We start from the raw sequence: 22,284 nt of genomic DNA on the forward strand, positions 1-22,284 counted from the left end.
CTGGGGTCAGATAGCGGGGTTCTAAGTGGGGATAGCGGGGTGCTGGGTGCTGGGTGCGGATCTCTGTGGGCAGATAGCGGGGTTCTAGGTGGGGATAGCGGGGTGCTGGGTGCGGATGGAGAGGAGCTGGGGACGGATGGTGAAGCTCCGGGTGCCGCCGTGCCGGGGCAGGGGAGGATGGAGAGGAGCTGGGGGCGGATTGTGAAGCTCCCTGTGCCGCCGTGCCGGGGCAGGGGGGATGGAGAGGAGCTGGGGGCGGATTGTGAAGCTCCGGGTGCCGCCGTGCCGGGGCAGGGGGGATGGAGAGGAGCTGGGGCGGATGGTGAAGCTCCGGGTGCCGCCGTGCCGGGGCAGGGGAGGATGGAGAGGAGCTGGGGGCGGATGGTGAAGCTCCGGGTGCCGCCGTGCCGGGGCAGGGGGGATGGAGAGGAGCTGAGGGCGGATGGTGAAGCTCCCTGTGCCGCCGTGCCGGGGCAGGGGGGATGGAGAGGAGCTGGGGCGGATGGTGAAGCTCCGGGTGCCGCCGTGCCGGGGCAGGGGAGGATGGAGAGGAGCTGGGGCGGATTGTGAAGCTCCCTGTGCCGCCGTGCCGGGGCAGGGGGGATGGAGAGGAGCTGGGGGCGGATGGTGAAGCTCCGGGTGCCGCCGTGCCGGGGCAGGGGGGATGGAGAGGAGCTGGGGCGGATGGTGAAGCTCCGGGTGCCGCAGTGCCGGGGCAGGGGGGATGGAGAGGAGCTGGGGGCGGATGGTGAAGCTCCCTGTGCCGCCGTGCCGGGGCAGGGAGGATGGAGAGGAGCTGGGGAAGGATGGTGAAGCTCCCTGTGCCGCCGTGCCCGCTCCCGGCCCCGGCCCCGCCCGGCGCGGGCGGAGCTTGCGGGGCTGCGGGACGGGATGCGCCTCGCTCCGCTTCTTTAATTCAGAAGAAACATCCGCTCGCTGCCCCCCGCCCTCTGGAGGCCGGGTGTCCTCGCAGCCCACCGGGCAGGGGAAGGAGGAGATCGGGCGGGCAGGGCGAGCCCGGCTCTGTCCCGTGTGAGCGCCCAGCGCGATCAGCTCCCGGCCGCGCCGGACGGGCTGGACGGACACTGGGAGCTGTGTTCCCTCTGGGTCGCTGAGGATTAAAGACACAGGTGGGTTTTTCCTCCAGCGTTCTGCGGCACCCTCCCCTCCCAAAGATGTGTAAAAAAGTTTGTGGAAGAAGAATCCTAAGCGGAGTTTGGCTTGGTGCAGTTTAGGAGCCCGGGCGCTGCCAGTCCCCGCTGCCGCCGCCGTCCCGGCTCGGGCTCTGCCGGTGGCTCCAGCCCAGCTCAGGAATCGTCTGTCTCATCCACTCTTAGCACAGACATTTCTGTGCATAAACTTTCTCTTTGCACGTAAGAGAGGTTGCCTTAACTTTAAATATACTAAATGAAAGTAGCCTTTTTTAAAAATTTTTTTTTGCTTGCTTTTTTTTTTTTTTTTTTTTGTCTTTTCCTTCAAAAGCAGGGGTTTACCACACTTAGATTTTCCCCTTGAGTAAATAGCCCGGCGTTCAAACAAGTGAATTTCATCACATGTGTTCCGTGCTTATACATTGTTCTCGTTTCCATGTCTGTCTGTCATGAATATGAACTGCTGAAAAAAGTCTATTGATCTGCATACAAGAGATTCTTCCACGGGCTGGAGGTTTTGGGAGGTGGGAGATACACCAACTTGTGAGCCGTAGAACCTCCTCTCAGTCCTCTAGCTTAGTTCTAAAGACCTCTCTCTGGATCTCTTGAAATCTTGCATTGTGGCTTGGAGCATGGAAAAAATAATCCAGAACAGATGAGAATTCTGACTTCAGTGCTATAAAGTCCCATGAGGATCCCCATCTTTCAGCTGTGGTTTAAAAGAATTATTTTAGCTGATAGCTCTGGTTTTGAATGTTTTCTGTTAAAAACAATTCAGTTTCTCATCTGGAAGATGAGGTTAAATGTATGTCAACTTAAAAACACACTATTCCTGTCATAATTCTGTCAGCAGGTCAAAAAAGTGACTCTTCCTTCAAAAAATTTAATCTTTGAAATGTTATGTAAGAGGGTTGGTTTTAATGGTTTGTTCGTTTGTTTTTTAATTTAACTTTTCATTAGAAATACAAGTTCTTAAATGAAGGAGAACCACTATTTTAAAATTGATTTTTTTATAAACTGAACAAGTTGACTTAGGTTGTGTGTATATGTAAATATAAGAGGATTTTTTATAGCTCCTTTATATCCCAAGTGAATAATGTAGATAAAATAGAAATGGCTAATTTTTTTAGTAATATGAAGTTTGATCTTTTTATTTTATACATTTTCTTCAGATTTTAAATATTTAAAGTGAATTAAGCATCATCTTTGGCATGTTGCACAACGTTGCAAGAGAAGATGGTAAAGAATCTCCCAGCTGGAAACCCGTGAAGCTAATGTGTTCAATAAGTTATTTGGGAGCAAAGTGAGAAAGGAAATAAACCAGCTTCACTGATCAAACTAATGTTTGGTGTCAAGTGTGAAAAGAAGCCTCTCACTCTCACTATTAAAGCCTCTGCTCCCAGAAGCTGATCTAACATCTTCTGAAACCTTATTTTTTCCAACAGACTACTTCAGAGAAAATACAAGCAGTGATGGGTCTCTGTTTGGCTGTATCTTTAGACTTTTACTGTCAGAACCAGTTAACAGATGCAGTATTTAATAGCTGGTGACATTAAACAAACTTTTGTCCCATTTCACCTGGCCATATGTCTTGTATCACTTTGGTTATGTTTTCCATTCCTTGTCAGCTCTGACAAATTCAAGGGGACAAACTGGATGCTCATTTATTTGCCTTGGATGGAATCATAGGTGTTATTATTTTGGGGATTTTAACATTTTTTGAGAAGCAGAATTGGCAATCCAGCAAGCTCTTGAGTTTGCTAGGATTTGGAGGGTTCAGGCTGTCCTTCTAGCTCATGGAGCCCTGGGGAGTGTCACCCCTAAGACAGGGTTAAGAGAGTTCCAGAGTAACTTCTGTTAAACCAAGCTATCTCTCTGGAGGAAAAAAAAAAAAAAAGGAAAGCCAAGTAAACCTTTGAGCACAAAAACTCATCTACATTTTTTTTTTCAACAATAATATGTATTATTCAGTTAAATGCTAACATTAGGTAAACTTGGACCCATTCTTGAAGAGATTTGTATTGGAGTTGAGAAACTTTTTTGAAATCTGAATTTAGTTTTTACCTCATCTGTAAGTACAAAAAACTCAGTATTTTATACATGAGCTCCTAGAGAGAGACTTACTCCCACATAGCCCAGGTCTTCAGATGTCTTCCCCTGCACACCTCTGTCTCTTAAATTCACCCAAAACTTTTTGAAGCTCATCTTTGTGCATCATGTTTGTCATCTTTTGATATCAAGCAGCTGCATGGCTTGACCTTCAGAGTGTGGGTACTAATGTTTTAAAAAGTGTTTTACACTGAGCTTTCAGGACCTGCTTGTCTTGCTCATGCATTAAGGTATGATTTCCCAAACACCAGGGCAGAACTTGCCCAGCTAAAGCTGTGTGAGTGGTGAAATGACCTGGGCACTGGGCTGTGCCTGCACACACCTGTGTCACACTGCTAAATTTTAGTCAGCTGAGTCCCATCCAGGGAGTAAATGTCCTTTTAGAAGCACTATAAATATGAACTCTTGGTATGTTTTTAAGAATGCAGGATGACAGTATAATAGACCTACGGTTTATTATTTATATTTTGAGTTACATTTTTAATCATAAGATAATTTGTGTTGGAAGAGACATTTAAAGGTCATCTAGTCCAACCTCCTTGCAATAAATAAGGACATCTTCAACTCAGTCTTGTTGTTCAGAGCCCTGTACAACCTCACCTTGAACACTACCAGGGATGAGCATCAAACACCTCTCTGGGTACCTGTTCCAGTGTTTCACCACCCTTGTTGCAAAAAACTTCATTTTTGATCCTAGATTTGCCCTCCTTTAGTGTAAAACCCTTACCCATTGCTACAGGCTCTGCTAAGAAATTTCTCCCCGTTTTTAAAGTGCCCTTTAAGTACTGAAAGGCTTCAACAAGGTTTCTCCAGAGCTTTCTCTTCTCCAGGCTGAACAACCCCAACTCTCTCAGCCTGTTCTCATAGAAGAAATTCTCAGAAGAATATTTTTAAGGTTTGGTTTTTGTTCCACTAAATTTTAGCACTGTTCTTTCAAAACTATTACAAGTAAATTTAGAGTATATTGATGGTTAGAACCAGCTAGTTTCCTTCTATAACCTGAAACCAGAATTGGGTAGCAGATTTTTTTTTTTCAAGATTGTAGGAAGAGGACTTAAAAAGTTCTTTCTCTTAGATATGCTACCTGGGATCCTTTCCAACATAAATTACCATTTACCTCCTAGAGGAGGGAAAAAATCAGAAAGCATCAGTGTTTCAAATTCTTCATGGCCAAACAGTAGGTCTGTGAAGTATACATAATTTACCCACCAGAAAAAAACCTTTAGACTGTCTGTATATGTTAGACTTTAAAATCACTTCACCATTTAGAACAGTGAGTTTATAAATGTAGATAAATAGAAAGACAAAATACTTATTCTAAATGCTTACCAAGACACAAAGATAAAAAAGAAAAAGCAAGGAACTCTGAATCTTCAGTAAACTGAACTCTCAATTTTCCAGTTGTTAAATACATATTTTTCTACAAGACAATTTCCAGAAAACAACAGTTAGGAGTAATGTAGAAGAAGCACTATTTTAACATGTGTGCAATCATTGTCAAGAGTATGTGATACATAAAAGAGAAGCTTTCACATTTTTTTTGGTCCAGCATGCTATGGGTATCATGCATTTTGCACTGAGGAGAGGAAATTCATATATGTATATGTATATGTATATGTATATATATATATATATTCATCTCCATTTTTATGGAAAATTCTGTGCAGAATTTGCCTGCAGCCACAGAGAAGGTAGGCTAAATAATTATGAATCCACATTAAGCACTATTGTTTCACAAAGTACACAGACAATGTATTCACTGCATGTGGGTACAATTTATGCCTGTGGTAGGAGAGATGTGAGGTTTTGGGTGTCTGGCTGCTTTATAAATAATAAAGGAAGACATCTGTTCACTGCTAAATGTGGGAGGGGAGATATTGTTATCACAGATCTGCAAACCTTTGGGTGCACATGAGAGTTGAAGGGACTACATTTGATATTTTTCTTTCTGGATAAAGAAATACCTCCTTCTCCTAAATTTGTCACCATTTTAATTAAGGTCAAGCCAAGAATGAAACTTCACTTGGTGTAGATTGACTTAATGTGGAGGAAGATAAAGTTCTTGCTCTGGGAAGCTGATGCAAAAGATGTTTAGCCATGCACGTTCTCATGTGAGGAACTTTGCTAGAAAGGTGCAAACGACCTTCTCTATGCTAAACTGTGAGCTAGGGAAAAATTGCTTAAAACATCCAAGGAAATGTAAACAAACTGATGTTTCTGTTAAAAATCAGAGTGAAAACTGTGAAGAATGAGAGACATTTGTTACAGTTCAAAACAGGAGGGACTGTTAGTAAATGATGTACCTATTTTTTTTTGGTCTTGTGTGGAAAGAGTTGTTTGGTTTTAACCATTTGTTTTATCTGTATTTTCAGGAAGACACCCATTGTCAGAGGAGAGGAGGGTAGCTGCCATTGATAGCCCTATCAATGCTATTTGCTCTGAGGGGGGAGACCATGCTGATGCATCTTTTTAAGATACCTTCCATTCTGAGCATCAGAAAAGATCATCTAATATTATCCTAGGTTTAAACAAGAAAGATGAATTTGAGCTGATTGTTCACTTGGTTCTGCTGCCCTGGAGTTACTGCAGAGCAGACCTCTGGAAGGACACAGTGCAGAAAGTTTTCACACCTGCATAACCATCTAAGAGATGTCTCATCTGAGCAAAGATCACAAGGCTCCTGAGATATTTAATCTGATGGAATGACATCTGGGAAACTGCTGGAAACTACTTCAGCAAAGGGCACCCAGCATCTCTGCCCTCACTGATCCATGACAAAGTCCAAAATGAACCACACTTGGACGTACAACCTGAGCCTTGGAGCACCTGCAGATCCTGTGGAGCCAAGGGCTGGACTCTCACGAAGTGGGCACACCATAGTGGCTGTTTTTCTCGGATTAATCTTGTTTTTTGGTTTCTTGAATAACTTGATTGTCCTCATCCTCTTCTGCAAGTTTAAAACCCTTCGTAACCCAGTCAACATGCTCCTCCTGAACATCAGCATCAGTGACATGCTGGTGTGCATCTCGGGCACCACCCTCAGCTTCGCATCCAACATCCGTGGCCAGTGGGTTGGAGGGGCCCATGCTTGCAGCTGGTATGGCTTTGTCAATTCCTGCTTTGGTAAGAGCTCATGGTGATTCTTAGCCATTCTTTGTAACACTGGTGCATGAAGCAATGTGGTTAGGAAGATAAATCTCCTCTGTGATGAACAGGAGGATACTTTTATTGCCTTGTTATGGTCAAGCACAAGTGACCTGCATAGTTTAAAACATTTTCAAAAAAGACTTTAATAAATAATAAATACTCTTTAATAAAAAGGGTAACATTGATCTAATAATATTTCCTAATGTATCTCATTCCTAAAAATCACTTATTTCTTAAGAGCTAAAAATGGAATCTAAAAAAAGGCAAGCCATTGGAGAGAGTCTGATTAATTGTATGAACATATATAATACTTCCTTCTTTTTCAAGAAAATATATGCCATTGCTGAACTACAGGTCCCTCAGTGCAGTTCCTGTCATGAACAAAGCCTCCTGAAAATACTGTATTTACCATTTTAAATTACCTCTCAATCTATAATATGAATTCCTCATGTCCCAGATAGTGAGTTCTTGTCATTAGATGATTTCACTTCTGCAAAGCAAAATCTTTATTTTAGAATTGCATGCTTGCAGCTTCAGTAGAAAATTAAGTTGCAGGAATAGATTTGTCAGAAGTGATGGGAAAAGTATTCAGTGTTCTTCTCCTGTCCAAAAAAAGTTTTTTTGCGACTGTCTTTTGCACTGCTCGATACAAGTAACTGTTTTGGTTTTTTTTCATTATTAAAAGAAGATAAAGGACAGTGAACAGTCAGAGGGTAGCCTTCATCCCTCCAAGGATGAGGCCTGTTGCATTACCAAGCAGTGACCCTTTCTTCATGCATTCCTATATTTATAAAGACATCCATGAAGCATGAACTGTTTCCATTTTTGTGTATTTTATGAATTCAAATATTTCTATAAATAGTTTTCTCAGGCAGAAAGAAGTTTGGGCTGTTTTTCTTCTCCATACTTTGAGCTTTCTTTTTATTATTTACCAGTGGGAGGGGGGAATAACATTTGAAGGTGGGGGGTGGGGGGAAGAGCTAGGTGTCAAGGGCTTAGAAAAAAAAGTATGTTAAAGGTTCCTTTTCTGTCTGGATACATGAGTTACCATCCCACTGATTGTGGCATTGAACCTGCAAATGAGTGAGTTTCTTCCAGGGTGTTCTGTTTGTGGAATAATGCTTCAAAGTCAGATCTACATCAATTGGATGAATGGCAGGAGTGCAGATTTCTGTGCTACTGTGATACTTGTTTTAATGTGATCGTTTCTGCTGTAATTCTTAAAATGGATTAGATCACCAGGGAACACACAAGCAAACAGAGCAGTAAAACCCAGAATGCCAAAGGTGACCTCAGCTCCTCTGAGTGATGTTGGTGCTGTCTGTGGGGTGTCCTGGGAAGCTGAGGCAGCCTAAATGCAGGTATTAAACTAACCTGTGCATAGTTCACATTAAAGTCTTGCAGCACTCACGTTTTTTCTTTCATTAGTGTGTAAAAAGGGCATAATGAAGAAGTTTGCTTGCAGAGTTATAATTTTAAAATGTAATTGGGATACAGCACGAGTAAAAGCAAGTAACAATAGCAGGTTACCTAACATTTATGTGTCTTTACAAACAAATTTTATCTGCTGATAAATTATCATTATTCGTCCTTTAGCTGTTCCTAAAGAAATCTCATACATCTATTAGCTAAAAATTAGCTTTCCCTCCAAAATCATGTTTGATATTGGCCCATCAAAGATAAGAGAAAGGGCCCTAATCCTCAAGATCCAGAATAGAGATGTGTAACAGGAAAGGTAATTAAGATGGACTGAAGTTCATCATCAAGGTTGGTAAGAATAAATGCTTCAATACTCTTATCTGTTTGGATTTTTTTTTTTTTTTGTCATGGGACAGATGATCCTACTAGGATAAACAACAGTATAGGAACATACTGTTAATAATGTTAAGGGGATATGGTTTGAGTCCACTGGCCCCACTAGAATTGCACTTTCTTATACTAAATGAAGGTATGTACCTTTTTTTTTCCTAAGTGCAGTATTTTTCTAAATTGTGAAGAAACTGTAAGTGGGTAACTAATCTTCATTACTCAGTGATTGTTTCATGATGTGTAAGACACACCTAAACCAAATCCAAACTGTTAAAATATTTATAAATACAGTTCACTTTAACAAATCTTCTGAAAGGACTGTATTTTCATTTTTCCCCCTCCCATTTGTTTTATGACATGGTGAAAGCTTCCTTTGTGTTTTAAACCAAAGGGAGAGTGAAGGTGTTATCCTTCAGGTCTGTGTCTTGGATGAAACTTGAGGGAGTGAAAGTAGGAAGTTGAGATTTTGATTTTGTTTCATATGTAAATGCAAGGTGAGAGATCACTTTTTTTCTTTTCTTTTTTCCCCCCTGTAAACCATCTTACCTTGTTTAAAATCCCATGCCTGGGATGTGATCTGGAAAGCAGATCTGATTCCCCTGCCAGCAGTATTGACAGTGCAATGTAGGTTGATGTCACTTAGTGGGAAATCAAGTAAGCTATTTACCAAACAATCCAATGCCTACCCCAGGCACTGAAAAACCATCACCCAAGAATGATAACCAGGGGTTGCCATGGGCACAGTGGAGAAAAATCATGGGCAAAGTGTCATTTTTTGGTTTAATGACTGGCTGCTATCCCTATATCTGCTTTGTGATTTCAAACCATACGTGGAAAGCACAAGTTTTGGGAGTTAATGGGAAGTGCAGATGCTGATCAATAAGCATGTAATGGGTGTTTTAAGGAGAAAATTAATTATTGTGAGATCTGCTATGGAATATGAGCTGTTGGGTCTTGACCTGGGGAAGCACCAGGAATAGAGCTAGAGTAGAAACAGCATGACCTGTCCCCAGAGCAAATGATTTTATCCTGGTGCTTGTCCTTGATTGCAGCTCTGTTAAGTAGGTCACTGCAGTGGAAACTGCACACGTCACTGAGTTGGGGAAATGGATGGATTTTTAAAATTTGCTGCCATTACCCACCACTTCATCATGGTTTGACAGGCTCATGGTTATACATTTAAGCAAACATGGAAAATGACAGGGACAGGATCTATTTTCACAGCTGAACTCTCAGTAAACTTTGCAGGCAAGGTGAAAAAAGGATGGTTAAATAGATCATGAAATTATTAAGCATTAGATTTTAATTTAGGAAAAATATATTATTTTTAAGGCACTCCCACAGAGACCACATACACAGGAACTGATATGCCATCCAAAGATTAAGTTTGTCTTACAGTTTTGACCATATCACATGTAATATCTGCACATGCCTTATTAAACATTTCAAATCTCTGGACAGATTAAAACTTTCAGAAAAAATTTGTCTTTTTCCAAGATACTTGCACTAATGTAAACTTCCCAAACATGTAGGACAGGCAGAATTTGAGCTGAGATGACTTCTGGAGTTAATTCTTAGAATCACTACTCCATGCCATGTCAGATCAGGATAAAACATTAAATAAATTGATACATATGAGAAAGACAAAGCTGTCTCTGGTTCCAGAAATCCAACACTAGATTCTAATGCTGAAAAGTTCCAAGGCACATTACTAGCAGAGAAATTTTTGTGCCTGTTGAAATCTTAGCTCTTGTTTTCTGGTGTCTGCTGGTTGTTTTCTCTTTCTTAATCTTCATGGTGGTTAAAATATTTGGCAGCTTGCCCAAGAAGTTGTTTCCAATATTCCATTGTAAAAAATGAGTTCTGAATAGTGTTGTGTAAAAGAACATCACTATTCCAGAGGAGCCAGAGATGCCTATGCCATATGAAAGCTGTGTGATTCCATGTCTGTGTCTTCCCACACAGCCTCCTGTCAGCCCAGGGTGCAGCAGAGGGCTCCAGCCCTATTTGAACTGAAGTAAGGCAGGTAGATGTGTCCTGATGTCCACTGATAACTCAAGGTCACACCTAAATGAGGACTTTAATCTTTATAGAAATATACTCAACTCTGTGGGTAGACAATCTTCTCAGTCATATGAAGCAGTTATTGATTTATTCCCTTGCAAACTGCCAGAGAACACAATGAATGAGAAATGGAGCTGCTCATGATTTTGCTTTAAAGTTCAGCTGCCTTGTGATCTTAAAAAAATTATTTTCTTCTTAGTGTTTTACCTTGACTTTATATGCTGTGTCTTAAACTCACTAAGCATTAAACTAAGGTGCTCACATTTAGACTTCCAACATACTGGAAACTCTCTGTTTATGGGATGCAATTGAGATCTCAAATGTGATAAATTACTCTCAGTGAAAAGGTGTTTTTTTCCACAGAAAAGGCATGATCCTGCAAGAACTCATCTGATGTTTTCTGAGCTCTGATGCATCAGTACTCATCTCCCAGTGCAAAACCACCCTTAGCAGCTCCTCACCTGCCCACTGACCATTGATTGCTCCTTTTCCAGTGGGCTTGGGATGGGATTAAAGGTGATATTTCTATAAATAAAGCTGGTAGCAAACACAACTGATCTGTAATGCTTAGGAAAACACAGTTCTGCAACAGACCCTGGAAACATTTGAAGTGGCTAGACTCTGTTATGCCTGCAGTCATTGTGACCCATGCAAGCTTTCCTCAGTAGGTGCTCAGTATCAGAAATAATTTGCTGGTTCTAACAGAGGGAAGGGAAAAAACAGTGCCTGACTCATGGGAATGAATCAAAGGATTTATTATTTATTTCTAAAAAGAAAAGGAGAAATGCTGTCATGACCTAGAGGATTTTAGTTACTTTAAAACAGTGTAACAATTCACAGTCCTGAATTTTTCTATGCAATTTCCAGCACTTGATACGTATTAGATTTTTATAGTAAACAAAAACACAAAAGTAGTTATTAAGAAGATACATAATCCAAATTCCTCTTTTGGCATCTCCTCTTTAGAGAAACTGAAGTTAGCCTGCTATACTTTTCATTTAAATAATTAATCAGTGAGGTAGTTGCTTATTATTAAATACAGGGCCTTACATGGAAAAAATGAAATGCTCAACCCCTTAGAGACAGGGCAGATACCTGCTCTGTACCTTTCTGAAGTCATGAGATGACCCTCACAAATGGGGTGTTTATTATTTCTTTTGTCTTTCTCTGGTTTTCTTTTGCTTGTAATTCCCTCCCCACTTCAGTATCCTCTTCCAGGATGTTTCCAGGAATTTCTATTTCCTACAGGCATTAAACACTGTACAAAGTTGAGATCACCTGGAATAGCTCTGGAAGAGTGAGCATTTTTAAGATGTCTGTTGTGTTTCCATGAAGAGGTGTCCTAGTCCTCTTACCAATTTTGCAATCCCAAATTCATAATGTAGGGAAAATGCTGTCAGCTCTTTCTACAGGTGATTTGTAGAGCATGAGCACTGGACTTCTGCATTCAATTCACGTGCTTAAAGTGGGGAGACAACTTGGGCAAAAATTTTGGAAAATGGGATAAAGAAGGAATCATGCCATGAAGATAAAGTGGAAATGGAACACCAAATGTCCTGCTTTGAATGTTATTCCTGAAATCAGAGACTTCACTCTGGTAGGCACTTTAACACCTTCTTGAGATGAGAGAAGGTTTTGCCTTGATTACAGCAGAGTCTCACCCAAGATGTTGCTGGGCTGGAGATGAAGCACTGTGCTCAAGCCTTGCCCATGCCCTCCTCTCTTCTCCCTGTGGAATTTTTTTGTCGAAATAACAACAGTTTAATAATTGAAGATAAAGTAAAATACAATAATAATGGTAAATAATAACTGTGATGACAATATAAGGGGGGAAAAATGGTGCACAATGTAGTTTTCACCACCTGCTGACCAGTGTGAGATCCTTACCAGCTGCCCTTCTGGGTAACTCCTCTCAGCTTACTTTTTGGGCATGTTGTTCTATGGTCTGGAATATCCCTTTGGTTAGGTCACCTGTTCCATCTTTGCTCTCTCACAGTTTCTTTTGTGTGCCTCTTCACTGGCAGACCATGAGACAAGGGGGAAAAAAAGGGTCCTTGACCTAGGATAAACATGATTTGGCAAAAACCCCGAAAATATCAGTGTCTTATCAACACCATTCTTGTTCTGAATAGAAAACATAGTACTATGAGAGCTACTGAGAAGAAATTAACTCTACTAAAAAGCAGGACAGTGTCATTCAATTTGCCCATTTATAAGGCATTACAGACTATAGCTGTTGATGCTAACAGAGTTAAGATCCTGTGACAGGCAGTAGGTGTCTCTGTTATCAGCCATGGTTGTTTCTCCTTTCCCTGGTCTGGGTCCCATCTCCATGCTAGAGAGCAGTAGGTCTGTGGAGTGTACCAGAACCCACACACTTCCCTCCTCCTCCCCTCTCTCATCTTTCAGCACTGCAGAAATTCAAGCAAGGGCTCAACAGGAGCTGGAGAGTGCTCTGAAAGCATCCTCAGGTACCCTCAGTTTGCACCACCAGCCACATGCAGATGGAAACACTTTTTCCCTTAGCTGCCATCCTTAATGTTTTCTGCTGTTTTCTTGTATGATCTAGAATCTAGAGTCCATTTTCCCAATGCCTGTACAAAAGAAAACAGCAAAAAACATGCAGAAATAGTAAGAGTGAAGGATGGACAAGAGTTTGTGTGTGTGTGTGTGTCCCTGAACAGAGGAACAGAAGAATTCTGTAAGGAAATTGATCATCCTTTGGCATTCTTTGTGTACAGACATCAGCTGCCAATGCTGACAAAAATCTGTTTTGTCAGTGCACAGGGTCTGTTTCTGTGCATGTGCAGGTGACTACAGATTTCTGCCAATATTTGATGCTTTCCAACTGGGCAGCAATGCCTGCAGCACAGTCTCATACTTTTGGTTCTGTGTTATGACCACACGTTGCAGAATGCTGGAGACCATGCAAAGAAGTAACAAGCAACATCAGTTCACACAGACACCTCAAATAGCAGTTTAAAGGCAAAGACCATATTGGATTTCCTGCAGAATTATCCTGATGGATCCTGAGTCTGAAAGGTCTTGGCTATAAACCCTGCTGGAGACGATGAAACAGCATTTCTGTCAGAGTTCAAGTTTAATCATTGACATTTCCAGGCCCTTTTCCCTAATCCTGGGCCATGGCATTAACCCAGACAATGCTGATGTTGGCTTTTTTTTTAATTTAGGAAAAGGCAGAAGCCAGCTCTGTTGGTAGTCAGGTCACATATGTGTGAAAAAATATGTCATTAATATGTAGCTGGCTTTTTGGTCCCTCAGTAGATATAATGAAATAAAATAGAGTCCAGTAAATAAGCAATATTCAATTAAAAAAACCCCACATTACAGATCAATGGACTTTGCTTGTGAAGGGCTATTAAATAATATTATTTTTGACTATGTGTTTAACAATCTTTAGGAACTGTTAAGATCATCCACATGCTGACACATTTGAACAGAATTTGGTATTTTTTGGGAAACTTTTAAGCTTCCTTTGTAGTCCCTGAAGTATGCCAGAGAGAGGATGTTATCTTTAGCTGTTCACATCCAAGTTACCTATTGACAGTTTCTTAACTCATGACATTCATTTTCTATGTCTTTTTCTTTTTAGGAAGCATTTAAGCAGTCTTCCAATCCAGTAAGCAAATGATACTTACAGACTTTCCAGTGATAAAAAGGATACAGAACTATTGGCATAGTTCCATATAATGACACAATAATAGGTGATAGCTATAAAATCTTTTTTTCCCCCCTCAGCTGTGGCAAATACTGAATACTTAAAAGTAATCATTAGGGTTTGTATTTTTTTTCCTTTTGCTTGGGGCTTTTTATGTTAAGTGTTTCTGCTACGTTTCTAATTTTAAAAGTGTATTAAGTGAGAAAATAATTTTGTTAAATTAGTCTGCTGACACTAAAAAAGAAAAATAAGTTTTTTTGAAAGCTGAAACTGTTCTGCTTACATTTGTGATTTCCTACATATCAACACTAGCTGAAGAACTGCCTCTGAAACTAAAGATTCAGAAATGTCAATGAACTACAGCCCTTACTGATTTGCAAACCACTTAATTGCTTCTGTGGATTTCTCAGCTAACATGATTCACTTCTTAAATAATCCAAATGCCTCCCAATACTGGAAGATTTGTGAATTTGGTTTTGTTATGGATTGTTAAAAACCAACTCGAAATTCCCTCTGTCTGCTGCAGACTTTCCCATAATGACACAGGCAGGAGGAACGTTTGGAATCTGCAGTCAGCAAATGCAAGGGAGCACCACTCCAAGCAGGCACTGTGACACCCCCATCCCAGTTCTGTGAGATGTCCCTGTGCTCTCCCTCCTGAGCAGCCTGGGTCCTGCTTGTCCCTCTCCCCTCCCTGCTGTGCTGGCCCAGGGAGGATCAGGGGATGCAATCAGGGGATCACCCCAGGCAAGGGTGAAACCTCAGGTTCCTGGGGCTGCTTGACTCGCCAGGCATCTCTCTGTGGTCTGGATGGTAATGCCTCTGATCCAGCTCACCTGGTGCCATCTCTCCTACCAGTGTGCCAGACTTCACTGCTTCAGCTGGAGGTTTCTTGTGCCAGCTGTCAGCACCAGGCTCAACTGCTCTGGGCTGTTTCAGCCAACAAGTCTAACCATCATGTTGTAAAATTATGTTCCTTCTCCTAGTTGTAGTTTCTTAAGCCTGTTTCACAGACAATGCCAATATGATGGAAGTGCAGTCCCATCTTGTGGCCAGATACAAACTTCTGCTGCTCCTTAAGAAAGTGTAGCAGCCACAAAGCAGAAGACTGACTGGGCTAAGATGGCAATCTTTACATCATTTCACAGTGTTTTATTAGAGGCAGACATTCACTACCTGCTCATTTTCTAGTGGTGTTTTTCAGTTATATCTTCTATTGTTTCTTTCCTCCACTCCTATTGTTTCTATTGGTTTCACTAATGCAATTAAGAGCAGAAATAGTAGATAACTATGGCAAGAAGGAATCAAAGTTAACAGGCTTCACATGAATCAAAAGAAGGAAGCTTCTTTCTGTTGAATTATTTTTGTAGAGATTTATAACAGTAGAAATTTGTTCAGGACCAAGTGACTATCAGAAAACAAGGCATCAAAAAGAAGACTTGATTGTAAAAAATTTTCATGAGGAATAGATTATCTTTACAAATCAACAGCAATGTAAAACTTTTCTTGGATTAGGACTTTAGTAATTTCTAGAATTCAAAACCACAAAATAATTTTTATATATGACATTTTATTGCTTAATGTCTAAGTGTTGTCTGAGTCTAGTGCAGACCTCTGAGTACTGGAATAGCACATTAACATCTGGCAAGATTTGCTTTCAGCTAAGAAATGGTATGAATTTTACAAAACCATAGATAATCCTGTTTAACATGACTTTAGGACCTGCCTGCCTCAGTGTGAGTTCAGCACACTTAGAAACAGTTCTAGGGCAGGAGTTGATATGGTAGTGATGGCAAGTTCCAAATTCTTCCTCTCAGCAAAAGACTGGAGTAGGTACATGGCATTTGTGTGTATATTATCTATATATTCTGTACACTTGAATATTGTGCACCAAGGAACTCTTCTCTGTGCAATTGTTTGTAACAAATCAAAGCAGTTTGCCCTAACTTATCCAAACTTCAGAATTTTGCTCTGTTTTTAAACAGCTCAATTTTTGGAGAAAAAAAGTGGCAATGCAAGAGGACCAAGGTCCAGCAGTGGCTGCATGAGTATGTTGAGGATTGCTTTATTATGTGTACTTCTTAAAATTGAAAATGTATTTCTATTTAATATCCTTGAGAGAGACAAAGATCACATCATAGGAGTAGGATGAAATGCTGCCAGATAAATACACTAGTCAGGATTTTAAACAGACCTTTTCTAATGGTTAGAAAGCAGGTTATAAGGCAAGACAAAGCCTTAGGTTAATATACTTTGAGATAAGAGCAGTAGACATATCACCATCTGATTTGCTTCTTGGAAGTTTTTCTCTATTGTTCAGTGCACCAAGGTCATGCTTAACAAGGAATTTGAGAATGAGTAGGAGTTTTACAAGTTAGTATCTTTTCTAGGGTTGTGGGCACTCAGACCTTTGGAAAAGAAATACTGGTATCAGATACTAGCAGGTATTAGCCTCTTACTGTGTTGTAACTGTTTTTTCTTATTGTTTCAATAACTAAGTTATGCCTTGCAAAATGTTGTTTGTATAGATATCAAGAATATTCCATTAAAAATATTTTGCCTAGCTGTTCTTCTAGAATACTAAACTTAAAGCTGAGATAATTTTCAGCATCCAATGATATTTTCCCACTACACAGTACCACAGCCTGGATTTGTGGCACAGGGACACCTATCTTCCCTGAAGCAGTACTTTTGAATCTAATAGGTCATTTATCTCTCATTCCACTTGCTCTCAAGAAACCTGCAAAATTTTGGTATGCACAATATAATATATCAAGTAATTCCACTTATTAACTAAGTACTATGCAAAGAGAATGACTTTCTTCAGTAGTCTGAGTCTACAACCTGATGATTCAGTTTGAAAACCTTACTGTAGGAAACACTATATAATCTTTCCCTATCCACCTTTTTTCTTTTTTTTTTCTCTGTTTTTCTTTTCTATTAAGTCCTGATATTTGCTTTTCTAAATGCTACTGAGCATTGCTGCTTAGTGGAAGTGTAAAGGTCTCTATCACAACTCTCTTTGCAGAGCAGGAAGTCAGAAACAATTTTTGTGTATTTAAAGCCAGGTCTGTTTCCCTGCACATATGGCAGTTTATATAGTAATTCACCTCATCTGCTCAATGGCTCTGTTTCATGTGGTTGTGATGCAGTCAGTTTTTGTTGATTATGAGTTATTCTGTGTAGTATGATCAGAAAACCTGTCACTTTTCCTCCATCTTTTCCAGATCATTTATTAATGTGATGAATAGCCCAGGGCCTAGCACAGATCCATGGGGAAATTTGCTGTCTGCAGTTTCCACTAAGAAAGCTAATTTTTTCACCTTTTATTTCCTACTTTTATTTAATTATTTATTCACATGAAGATTTCTGTTATTACTTGGCAGCTTACTATCCTTAAAGGCCATAGGGCTAGTCAAAGTTGTCTGAAAATCCAAGTAGGTTTTATCCAAGCAGGCATCACCCCTGTCTGCACAGTGCTGCCAGGGACCTCTGATGGATTAAGTAAGGTATGGCTTCCCTCCAGGACAGCCCCAGTATGTCACACCTCCACCAATATATTCTCTAGTGCAATTTCCAGCCATCTATCCAGCATTGCAGATTAGACACATTGACTGGATGAAAATGTACTGTAAAGGATTTCTGTCTGCATTGGTTATATTTAATTTTTTAATGGATGTAGCAAAAGATCTCCTCTTTGAGGTCCTTTGGAGCAGTAAGGGAATGGGGAATACTGCCTTTCCTCAGGGCACATCCTTCAGCCATCACAGTGATCTTGGGTAGAGACAGGAGCAGTCTTCTCTGGTGCTTCATTCACCTCCACACCATGTGAGATTGTGGGGTTCTAAAACTGCACAAGAAACTCCTGGCTCAAAGGCAGGGTAAAGCCTGGTCATCATATTTTGAGACTGCATTCATAGTATCAGATATGACTATTTATTGGCCAATTAATATCTAATTAGAATAAAAACCAGTTTGACCACTAGACATTATGAAAAACTTGATGCAGAAGAGTTAGTATTTGTAATGATGTCATTTCACCTCTTGTTTGGTGCCATGCTCCACTCATAGAAACCCCCTGAGACTGCATCCTCAGCATGAAGGAGGCTCCTGGGGATGCCCCCCACGATTCAAAAGGAGCAGTCCTGGAGGAGATGGGGAGCCTGCAGGATGGTGTGGGCATGGGGATGCAGCAGTGAACCTGCCTGCCCCGAGAGCATCCTCCTGCAGAGCCAGCACTGCACCTCCATCTCTGCTTTGCTCACACGAGCCCCTAAGATTCCTCCCGAGGTGTTGCTGTACAGGAGCTCCATCTAGTGCTGACATTTCTTATTCTGACTCCCTAAGGCAGCAGAATAAATGTACTGATATGGAGGCAGTCAAGGCAGGAATTTGCCAGGGCCAGCCTCTTTCCAGAACGCAAGGGGGTCCTGCATAACATATGGAAAGTGAGACAGGAGTGAACGTTCAGGGATGTTCTTGTGCTATGCTGATATATTGATATGCAAAAGGGAATTCTTTGTGCTATTTATGCCACTGGGAGTTTGTTGTTTGGATGGATAGGCATATTAATAACACTGCAGAAAAATATAGCAGCACTCAGTGATGCACACTGTCAGCAGATACAGCTAGGAATTAAGACCTTTAAAGAACAAAATACCTTTAAAAATTCAGCCAAGGAGGGGGAAACAAAGAGGAAATACCTGAGATATTTCTTTCCTACTAAAAGTAATACATGCTGTCTGTATTGAAGATACCACCAAACACAAAGGAAAGGGTTTGTTGTACAAAGAAAGGATAAAACACAGAAATGACCCTTGAGAAAAGAGCAAGAAAGATTTATTGAACAGGACCAGTAATGCTTGTTGTCATATTTCTCCCAGCAGGGTTGGATCCAACAGTGATTTCTCAGTGATTTCTTTCAAGTGCAAAGTTAAACTGTTACTCCCATTAGAATTAAGCAGGAAGATAATTCTTTGGAGAAGGGAATGATTGCCTGTTCTAATGGACTCATGATTCTAAGTCATCTTAGCAAAAGAGAACAGATAATTACAGGCATTCGAATAATGGCAATTGGTGGATTTATTTCTGTTCAAAGTGAGTGGTTGATATCTGAGGTAGCCTGTACTTGGAAAATGGTTGTTATTGCTAATGTTCAACAAATGATTGTGGGAAATATTTTCTCAATTTCAAGTAAGTAGAAATGCTTTTAATGCATTAAAAATCAAAAGGAAATTGTGCTCTGAACACTAATATGTGGGAGCAACTCGAGTAAGAGTCACCAAATAAAAGAATATTTGATTTTTTTTACCATTTATTCTTTGTTTATAGTGTAAATATTTAATAGGCATATCCAAATAAAGCCAGTAGTGTTTTGGAAGCACACTCCATTCTCAGCCACTTCTGTCAGTTTTTGAGGCATCCATCCACTTCTCTGCAGCTCATATCCTTTATATTAGCCCTGAACTAATCAGTTGTTATATTCACATTGTGGTTTTGCTATCTCATAAAAAGTTCTGCTGTGATTTCTTTACTCTCTGAACTTCAGACAAGTCAGGCTAGTACTGTTTGTCCACCAAGACCAGGCCTCACTTTGAGTCAATTCATCTTCACTCTGAAATACCTTCTAGGTTCAGCTTTTTTTTTAACTCTGGAAAGGTTTGGGTTCTTCTGCCAAAATCTGCTCGTGGTTGGATGCAGGCTCATAATTATTTTTTTTTTTTTTTGGGGGTTAGGGGGTACAGAAAAAGAAAAGGTGGACAAGCCTGAAGGATTGTGTGCTGGTAATAACAGAGTGTAAGAACTCATGGGTGGAGGATCTTGCACCCACTGAGAGGAGCATGACCTCAAGGAAATGCCAACAGGGAGCAGCAGTCTCACCTCAGACATCCCAGGTTTGTACTGGCAGGATTTGTAAGCAATGAAGGATTTAATGGCAGGAGACCCCTGAAGTGTATAAAAGCTCTATCCAAAACCCAGTTTGTTGCCAGGGAGATACATGTAAGCAAGGGGTTTTATGAACTGATAGCTGGAGTCTCTTGTTCTCTTTGTTGCATAAAAGAAATTCTAGACAAGATCTCTTAGGCACAGACCCTGTGAGTGAATGAAAACCATGAGACAATGCCTGTGGGTGGTTAAAATCAATCTTCATGGAGGTTGGGTGTGAGAAATCTATCTTGGATTTTTGCAAGCCCTTGGATTTTGTTTTTCTCCTAATTTCTTACTGAAGAATGTGCTATTGCACCCCTCCATTCTCAGTCTAATAAGGTTACCTGTGTTTTCATTGCCCCTGGTCCTTGACAGATGGAACACAGTGCAGGATATCCCTTTCAGCACACAGTCAGGACTGCTCCAGGAAGCCCAGGACTCTAACCATGATGTAGTGTAATGACCTTCAGATTCAGAAGGATTTGCTCAGATGGAGCAGATCTCCATTTAAGAGAGCAAATATGTCTAAGTATTCAAAACGTTGTTCCAGTGTAGGCTGAGTTCCTGGGATTCTCACATTTTCATAGCCTCCAGACCATGGGTGAGCTGCATCCCCTTCCCAATTACTACATCAGTGAGCAGCATAAACCATCAAAAACTAATAAGAAATGTAATGCTTTCAGCTAGAACCCATGGGAACAAAGTGTAATGATTTGCTGTGCCTTTCACAGCATACTCTGTGCTGTGCTGCCAGGGAAAAATGTACAGATCCTTAAATAAAAGTAAATAATAGATAATGTCTCAGATGATAGCCCTATAAATAGATGTCTGCCCTGGTTTATGACTTGAAACTTAATTTCTTGCACTGTACTCACTTCACCTAATTGCTGTGTAGCAAGGCTTATGCTCCACCCAGCTAGTCTCAAAGTCACTTATTTCCATGGTTAACTTTTGAATAATTATCTATTCCTGTAATGCAATCTGCAATGGAATTTTTGACATTTTTCAGTACTGTTCAGTGAGAATCTCATTTTTGTTCCTATATATGCATGAAATGTTGGGGGAGCAAATTACATTTCTCATTGTGATTGACTCCTGTGGAGTTATTTGTCTAGGTACCAGCTTGAGGCTCTAAATATTTGTTGGAAGCAAATTCCATTTAGATTTGCAATTTGTGAACCTAATTTCATTGCAGTTTTAGAAAAAATTACTCATTTGAAATTAATATACACAGTATACACAGTCATAAATGTTACTACCCACTACGAATGAAACATTGGCATAAAGAATTATAATTATTTGCTTCTTTTTATAGCTTACATTAATTTTTTAAATTTGTTTTTTGCTTATTAAGTCCATGGAGATTGCACTCAAATCTTTTCTTCAGAGACAATCTGAAAATATTTAATTGCTTTTTGTTTTTAAGCTGAGATTCTCACTAATGCCTCTGACTGCAACAGTTAGTGCATGAAATAGAATACCAGATAACAGCAGGATTTCTAACAAAGGTTACAACAGTTAGATGCACCTGGCTTTAAGAGAACTCTGCATGCAAAACCAGGAGGCATGAAAATGAGGAGGCTTTATTCTACTTTAGCCAAAACAGATTACAAGAAGGGTGTGAGGAAGGGCTGAGGAAACTACAATCTTGTTATTCTAAAATTAGTCCCCAGAAAAATTATGGAGAGGATCACACTGGGTGCTACAGAAAAGCATGTAAAGGACAAGGCAATCATCAGTTTTTTGCTGGCAGCTCATTCACTGCAAGCTGGCAGGTCATGTACACCTGATCCTCATATTTTATTTCCAGCTGTGTCAAATTAAATACTGAAAACAAAACCTGGTTTGGCTTTTTTTATGAAATTATGTTGTTTCAGTCCAACAAATTATTATCTGTTATAACTGATGAAAGAATAGTGGTGTATTTCTAGGATTCAATTATTGAACTAATAAAAGACTGAGAATAAAAAACCTGTTTGGGGTTTTTTGTTAGTTAAAATGCTGAGGGTATTCTCAGCAATCAGGGACATTGGAAACTCTCTGCCCTAACACTGGACCAAGGTTACTCTTGGTGTGGTTTGATTTTGACCAGTCTTGGCTTCAGTGTTAAGGTGAAAGCCATCCATCAGCAAGGTTGGATGGAGCTGCAGTGTTGGGGCACATCTTTGTGACTTTGTGTCCCTGCCCAGTGTCACACAAAGTGATGTGAGGGGTTACAGTGCCTTCTGTTACTCCTGTTTCTTCCTCACCTGGGTAATAGGTGTTTTAATTACAGCCAATTCAATCAAATGTATCTCGCTGTTGCAAAAAGCTACTTGTTAAATTTTTATTTTGATTTTGCCTTTAAATTTATATTTTTGTCTTTCAAAGCATTTGTTCTGTTCTTTCAAAGTAAGT

General features: G+C 40.3%; 1 protein-coding gene across 2 annotated transcripts in view; it reads left to right on the forward strand.

Annotated features, from left to right (window-relative positions):
- Nucleotides 1-950: 950 nt before the first annotated feature.
- Nucleotides 951-22,284, forward strand: part of LOC130256642 (opsin-3-like) — a 79,955-nt gene continuing 58,621 nt past the window's right edge. For both annotated transcript variants that reach the window (XM_056498450.1, XM_056498459.1), the window contains exons 1-2: nt 951-1,130; nt 5,633-6,383. In XM_056498450.1, coding sequence (XP_056354425.1) covers nt 6,032-6,383 — 352 coding nt within the window. In that variant the 5' untranslated portion in view covers nt 951-1,130; nt 5,633-6,031. The remainder of the gene's footprint in view (nt 1,131-5,632; nt 6,384-22,284) is intronic.

The sequence above is a fragment of the Oenanthe melanoleuca genome, chromosome 1 (genome assembly GCF_029582105.1).
Source record: "Oenanthe melanoleuca isolate GR-GAL-2019-014 chromosome 1, OMel1.0, whole genome shotgun sequence".
Taxonomy (NCBI): Eukaryota; Metazoa; Chordata; class Aves; order Passeriformes; family Muscicapidae; genus Oenanthe; species Oenanthe melanoleuca.